General features: G+C 46.9%; 1 protein-coding gene across 1 annotated transcript in view; it reads left to right on the top strand.

The window, feature by feature from the left end:
* Window positions 1-3,041, top strand: part of LOC123996585 (angiomotin-like 2a) — a 13,099-nt gene extending 10,058 nt beyond the window's left edge. The window contains exons 6-9 of the mRNA XM_046300063.1: window positions 456-730; window positions 946-1,247; window positions 1,359-1,546; window positions 2,492-3,041. Coding sequence (XP_046156019.1) covers window positions 456-730; window positions 946-1,247; window positions 1,359-1,546; window positions 2,492-2,721 — 995 coding nt within the window. The 3' untranslated portion in view covers window positions 2,722-3,041. The remainder of the gene's footprint in view (window positions 1-455; window positions 731-945; window positions 1,248-1,358; window positions 1,547-2,491) is intronic.
* The last annotated feature ends 4,459 nt before the right edge of the window (window positions 3,042-7,500 follow it).

The raw sequence follows: 7,500 nt of genomic DNA, 5'->3' as shown, positions 1-7,500 counted from the left end.
AAGTGCATTCCTCAGGTATTAACCTCAGACAACCCCCCCCCCCCCCCCAGGGGTTGGAGAAAAGAGTCTTCACCTCCCTTAGAGTTCACAGCACCTACAATGTGAAGTGGAACTCTCTTTACATTCTTAGAATCCATTAAAGTGACGAACTGAGTAACTTGAATGGAATCCAATGAAGGAACTCTTGGGGGGGTCTGAGATCTACTCACTGAGAGATCATGTGGTCAGTAACATCTGTAGTGGCCATTATCACTTAAACATTCTAACGTATCCTCTCTCTCTCTCTCTCTCTCTCTCTCTCTCTCTCTCTCTCTCTCTCTCTCTCTCTCTCTCTCTCTCTCTCTCTCTCTCTCTCTCTCTCTCTCTCTCTCTCTCTCTCTCTCTCTCTCTCTCTCTCTCCCTCTCCCTCTCCCTCTCCCTCTCCCTCTCCCTCTCCCTCTCCCTCTCTCTCTCAGATGAGGAACAGCAGCGGGAGGTGCAGCGTCTGCGTGGCTCCGGGGAGGAGTGGCTTCGGCGCCGGGAGGTTCTGGAGCTGGCCCTGGGGTCGGCACAGACCCGTAACCTGGCCCTGGAGGAGGAGCTTAGAAGGAAGAAGGCGTACGTAGAGAAGGTAGAGCGGCTGCAGAGTGCCCTGGGCCAGCTACAGGCAGCCTGTGAGAAGAGAGAGGCCCTGGAACTGAGGCTGAGGACCAGGCTGGAGCAGGAGCTGAAGAGCATCCGATCAGCACAGGTGAGCAGGAGAGGAGAGGAGACACAATGTGGTGCACACACACACACACACTTACATTGCTGCCTCATGATCCACATTGACACGTCATATTTGAACCCAAAGGCTGTGGTCAAAATACAGGTCTTACAAAACAAGACCACTGCTGCACGGTTCGAAACATTCTCCTTACTTTCTAACCAACCCTTTTTTCTTTTATTTTCGTTCCACGTTGTCAGTCCCACAGCACGGCTAGCGGTCCTGGCTCCCTGCCCTCTGATCTCAGCTCCATGGTGTCTGTACAGCAGCAGCAGCTGGCTGAGAGAGAAGAGAGGATCCTGGCTCTGGAGGCTGACATCACACACTGGGAACAGAAGTACCTGGAGGAGAGCACCATGAGGCAGTTCGCTATGGACGCAGCCGCCACCGCTGCAGCTCAGAGAGACAGCAGCGTCATCAAGCACTCGCCTCGTCACTCACCCGACAACAGCTTCAACGACCACCTGGCATTCAGCCACAGGCACCGGGAGATGGAGAACAGGTACGTACGTCATACTTATCCCCTTTCCCCCTTGTTCAGTCTTTCTGAATGGAGAATGTCACAAACACATCGCTAGTTACATCTATGTAAATCTCCGCATGTGTCTCTTAGAATCCGAGCGCTGCACTCCCAGCTCCTGGAGAAGGATGCCGTGATCAGGGTGTTACAGCAGCGGACTGGACCGGAGCAACAGGCCCTCCTCCGCCCTGCCAGGTCCGTCCCCTCCATCAGCACCACTGCCAACGCCTCCACATCCACCTCCTTCAATGGCCCGGTGGAGCGACCCATCTGGGGAAAAGGTGAGCGCTATAGCCCAGGCCATACATTCATGTCAAGAAGACTATTCCTACATCCCAAATGGTACCCTACATAGTGCACTACTTTTGACCGGAGCCCTATGGAACCCTATTCCCTATATAGTGCACTACTAATGACCAGAGCACAATGGAACCCTATTCCCTATATAGTGCACTACTAATGACCAGAGCACTATGGAACCCTATTCCCTGCAAAGTGCACTACTTTAGACCAGAACACTATGGAACTCTATTCCCTATAGTCTGCACTACTTTTGTCAAGGGTCCATAAGGCTCTGGTCAAAGGTAGTGTACTATGTAGGGCATGGGGGGGCATTCGGGACGCAGATGGAAAAAGTAGGAGAAGACAGAGAGCCAAGAGGAGCCAAGAGTTCAGTGCAGATATAGCTACTTCCTGAAAAATCTGGAGAATTATGACATCGCTCTGTCTTCTCCTTCTTTTTAGTCTTCTGGGGGGGACGGGGACGGGGACGGGGGGGGTCACAGTTCATAACGCCTGGAGGAATGTGAGTTCTAAAAACAGCCTATTAACTCTGAGACAACTGGCGGGCTGCTTCGTGTCGCCAGGCAGAATGTTGCACTTATTTTTAAAAAAAAACTAGAGTTTGGGGAGAGGACCCAGTGAGGGGACATTCATCAAAATAGACGACTACATATTTCAGTAACATGTACCGTATGTCATCTCCTCTCTGGGATTGGCGCTCTGCAATAGACGTGGCAGAGAAGCTCACAGAACAGATGTTAATTAACCAGCTTCCTCTTGTTGGTCTGTGATCTGGTAATTAACCAGCTTCCTCTTGTTGGTCTGTGATCTGGTAATTAACCAGCTTCCTCTTGTTGGTCTGTGATCTGGTAATTAACCAGCTTCCTCTTGTTGGTCTGTGATCTGGTAATTAACCAGCTTCCTCTTGTTGTCTGTGTTTGTAGGAAAGAGCCTCTCTGATGACCAGACGGCTGCTGCAGTGTCTTCTCTGTCCCGATCCCCCCACCAACACCCCCGCACCCCCCTGGCCCTGCCTCTCCCCTACTCCGAGCCTCAGAGAAGGGACCACAGCAGCCAGTGTGATAGTGATGTCCCAGCCCAAAAGGCTGACCTCACAGTGGATCCCCCCAGCAGTTCAGACACTGCAGCAGGCGTAGTAGAAATCCTTATTTAACAAAGGTTGAACTGTGGATGGACAGTGAAAACACGGTCGATGACCGAGACAACTTCCTGTCCTGCATATCCCACCCAGAGAGAAGAAGACAGCCTGCCCGTCTGTCTGTTTCTGGCCAGACTGGCCTCCAGATGAACAGAAGGACACTTCCTTTGAAGACAGAGGGACAGTTTGGAGATGGACATGGACATGTGCTTCCTACCTACCCACCTTCCTTCCTACCTACCCACCTTCCTTCCTTCCTTCCTTCATTCCTACCTACCTACCTTCCATCCTTCCTTCCTTCCTTCCTACCTACCTACCTTCCTTCCTATCTACCTACCTACCTACCTACCTACCTACCTACCTACCTACCTACCTACCTACCTACCCACCCACCTACCTTCCTTCCTTCCTACCTTCTTTCCTTCCTTCCTACCTTCCTTCCTATCTACCTACCTACCTACCTACCCACCCACCCACCCACCTACCTTCCTTCCTTCCTTCCTTCCTTCCTTCCTACCTACCTACCTTCCTACCTTCCTTCCTTCCTACCTGAGAAAAGAATCCAGAAGCATCAGGAAGTGTGTAGCAGACAGAGAGGAGAGCTCTGCTCCACTTGACTGTTTCTCTCTCTACACTTAGAAAAGTGAAGAAGAATTGAATTGGCCGTGTTCTCTAGTTAGTGGACCTGCCAGGGGCAACTACCCCAGTCTCCATCTGAAGCCTCCAAGGTACTCAGACAAGGCTTCTGCATTGCTGCACAACCTGAGATGTCAATCAAACTGTGTTTGTATTATATTTGTATGTATTTGGTGTTTTATTTTGATTTATTTATATTCTTGTTTAAGTGCTGCTCGTAGTGTGACGTGATGTGTTTGTTTGAAGAGTTGTGTGTCGTTTGGCCTTTAAGAAATCTGTCTGTCTGTCTGTCTGTCTGTCTGTCTGTCTGTCTGTCTGTCTGTCTGTCTGTCTGTCTGTCTGTCTGTCTGTCTGTCTGTCTGTCTGTCTGTCTGTCTGTCTGTCTGTCTGTCTGTCTGTCTGTCTGTCTGTCTGTCTGTCTGTCTGTCTGTCTGTCTGTCATTCTCCACCCCTAGACCCTTGTCTATACACTTCTATTCATACTGCATATCTGTTTCCGTCATGGACAGACAGTGTGTTAGATACTTTGAGCTCAGCATGCCAAGTCAAACATTCCTGGGAAAAAAAACTACATCACTATCCCACGGCTACTTTTAGCTTGTTCTATGATTACACATAACCTTCCTATTATGTTGTAACGCTAATATACGTGCTTGGTGAAGACAGTTGTAAGAGTAATCTCTCCTCCTCTTCCTCTTCCTCCTCCGATGTCCTTGGATGAGTGGTCCATTTCCCAGTGAGTACCGTAAATACCAAACGAACCCAACTTCTGCATTCCCAAGCCTAAATTAAACTATGCAGTTGGCACTCTCCTCTCCCTACATATCTCAGCCTGTATGGTGAGGCTCCGCGCCCTCCCAGCTTTAACACTGGAATGGGAATGGGCCTTGTTTAGACAGGAGGGTGGAGTAACGGTGGACGGCATGTCTGTCTGACCTGACTGCTCTTCCTTTTTGAGAAACGAGGAAGAGGAGAGGCTGCCGTTCACACCACTGGGCCTGATGTCTGAGATGCCCAGGCTGTGTCCCAACTAGCATCCCTATTCCCTATGTAGTGCCCTGGTTATAATTAGTGCCCTGTAGAGGGCAGGGATCATCAACTAGATTCAGCCGCAGGCAGATTTTCTTCTTGAGCGGATGGTCAGGGGGGCCGCTACATAATAACAAATGATTTGTAGATTGCAAATTGACCGCAAGAAACCCCCCCCCCCTTTTCTTATTTTTTAAATTGGATTATAACATGATCATTTTATAAACCTTGCTTAACTGCCCCCTGAACAAGGCAGTTAACCCACTGTTCCTAGACCAGTTAACCCACTGTTCCTAGAACAGTTAACCCACTGTTCCTAGACCAGTTAACCCACTGTTCCTAGACCAGTTAACCCACTGTTCCTAGAACAGTTAACCCACTGTTCCTAGACCAGTTAACCCACTGTTCCTAGACCAGTTAACCCACTGTTCCTAGACCAGTTAACCCACTGTTCCTAGAACCAGTTAACCCACTGTTCCTAGACCAGTTAACCCACTGTTCCTAGACCAGTTAACCCACTGTTCCTAGACCAGTTAACCCACTGACCAGTTAACCCACTGTTCCTAGACCAGTTAACCCACTGTTCCTAGACCAGTTAACCCACTGTTCCTAGACCAGTTAACCCACTGTTCCTAGACCAGTTAACCCACTGTTCCTAGACCAGTTAACCCACTGTTCCTAGACCAGTTAACCCACTGTTCCTAGACCAGTTAACCCACTGTTCCTAGACCAGTTAACCCACTGTTCCTAGACCAGTTAACCCACTGTTCCTAGACCAGTTAACCCACTGTTCCTAGGCCAGTTAACCCACTGTTCCTAGACCAGTTAACCCACTGTTCCTAGACCAGTTAACCCACTGTTCCTAGACCAGTTAACCCACTGTTCCTAGGCCAGTTAACCAGTTAACCCACTGTTCCTAGACCAGTTAACCCACTGTTCCTAGAACAGTTAACCCACTGTTCTAGTTCCCACTAGACCAGTTAACCCACTGTTCCTAGACCAGTTAACCCACCACTGTTCCCACTAGACCAGTTAACCCACTGTTCCTAGACCAGTTAACCCACTGTTCCTAGACCAGTTAACCCACTGTTCCTAGGCCAGTTAACCCACTGTTCCTAGACCAGTTAACCCACTGTTCCTAGAATTAACCCACTGTTCCTAGAACAGTTAACCCACTGTTCCTAGAACAGTTAACCCACTGTTCCTAGAACAGTTAACCCACTGTTCCTAGGCCTTCATTGAAAATAAGAATTTGTTCTTAACTGACTTGCCAGGTTAAATAAAGGTAAAATAAAAAAACATTAGTATAGATCAGATATATATCTTCATTATGCAGGGGGGGGGGTGTACTTTGGAACAGATGAACCAAATTAAAATCACTTGGAGCTGATTTTGCTGATGTTTTTTATACGGTCTATAATGTTCAACAATAAAACATAATTGGAGAACCCTGACGATTTAGGGAATAAGAATAATAAGATTAATAATAAGAATAAGATGGCATTAGGAACACAGCCGGGTTATTGTTTTTGGGTCCCAGACAGTCGATACCCAGAATGCCGCTGTCCCACCACCCTCTGCTGACAAGCCGGGCTAAGCGACTGACGTTCCTTCCCTGATGGAATGCTCCCACTCTCCCACTCGGAATTATGCTATCTAGAGTCCGACCCTTCACCTTTGATTTAACATGGCGTACATTCTGAGGATTCTAGTCTCTTTTTCGGTCTATTTATTTCTGCCGAGCCTCCATGGTAGCTGGTTTCTACCAGGAGCATCTGAGCGTAGTTATATACAGCAACATATCCGTGGAGACAGAGAGTTAGCCATATCGGCCTTGCATCTGCCAGTCTATTTGTTGATCGTGCTAAATAAACCCCAGTGTTATTTTGAAGTGTGCTGTTTTTCCCCCTCCTTGCTTGAGGATCTCACATTTCTGAGGTCTGAATGTCTTTTTACATGTTTTGTATGTGTCCCTAATTTAAACTTCAGACTGCATCTATTGGGATGGTGACATGTGTTGATACCAGTTAGCTCTCTCTCTGTGTGTGTGTGTGTGTGTGTGTCAGAGCAGGAATCTAAATTATTGTTTTTGACTGGAATGTGAGACGAGTGTTGTATTCAAACTCTACAGTCCTTCACCATCTTCAAATTATACTTCTTTTCTTCTTTCTCTCACAGTGCATTTGCTGGTCATATGCTCTTTTTCAGAACCATTTGCTGGTCATATGCTCTGTGTCAGAACCATTTGCTGGTCATATGCTCTGTTTCAGAACCATTTGCTGGTCATATGCTCTGTATCAGAACCATTTGCTGGTCATATGCTCTGTATCAGAACCATTTGCTGGTCATATGCTCTGTATCAGAACCATTTGCTGCTCTGTGTCAGAACCATTTGCTGGTCATATGCTCTGTGTCAGAACCATTTGCTGGTCATATGCTCTGTGTCAGAACCATTTGCTGGTCATATGCTCTGTGTCAGAACCATTTGCTGGTCATATGCTCTGTGTCAGAACCATTTGCTGGTCATATGCTCTGTGTCAGAACCATTTGCTGGTCATATGCTCTGTGTCAGAACCATTTGCTGGTCATATGCTCTGTGTCAGAACCATTTGCTGGTCATATGCTCTGTTTCAGAACCATTTTCTGGTCATATGCTCTGTGTCAGAACCATGTGTTTGTTGATACCCTTTTCACTATAAATTGGACTCTGTTTACATAAAGTTGTCGTTTTGAACTGAGAAAAGAAGTTAATATATTTTGTATATTATTTCATTTTTAGTATTTTATTGATGTGAAAAAAAAATGATGCCAAAGATTTGTTCTAACATGAGCCTATATAAACCAATCTGCGTGGTTTAGTGTAAACACCTCGCTGGTTGAGCCCTGATGTTGCTGTGGAGAACTTGTCTGTGCCATTAACATTTCAATAATGGAATAAAAACAGTAATATATATCTTTAAAACTTTGTTGTTGTTTTTCTCATCGATGGTAGAAATTGGCCGAAAAGGGAACTTCTGCACTTGCAAATACACATTATGAATATGCAACATTTCAATCCCATTGACTGAGATGGAGTCTTCCAAGTCTTCCAAGGTTATACACATATGTATATATATATATATACATTCA

The sequence above is a fragment of the Oncorhynchus gorbuscha genome, linkage group LG15 (genome assembly GCF_021184085.1).
Source record: "Oncorhynchus gorbuscha isolate QuinsamMale2020 ecotype Even-year linkage group LG15, OgorEven_v1.0, whole genome shotgun sequence".
NCBI classification, from domain to species: domain Eukaryota; kingdom Metazoa; phylum Chordata; class Actinopteri; order Salmoniformes; family Salmonidae; genus Oncorhynchus; species Oncorhynchus gorbuscha.
Note: the sequence above shows the minus strand (reverse complement) of the source record. Positions and strands in the feature narration are given on the sequence as shown.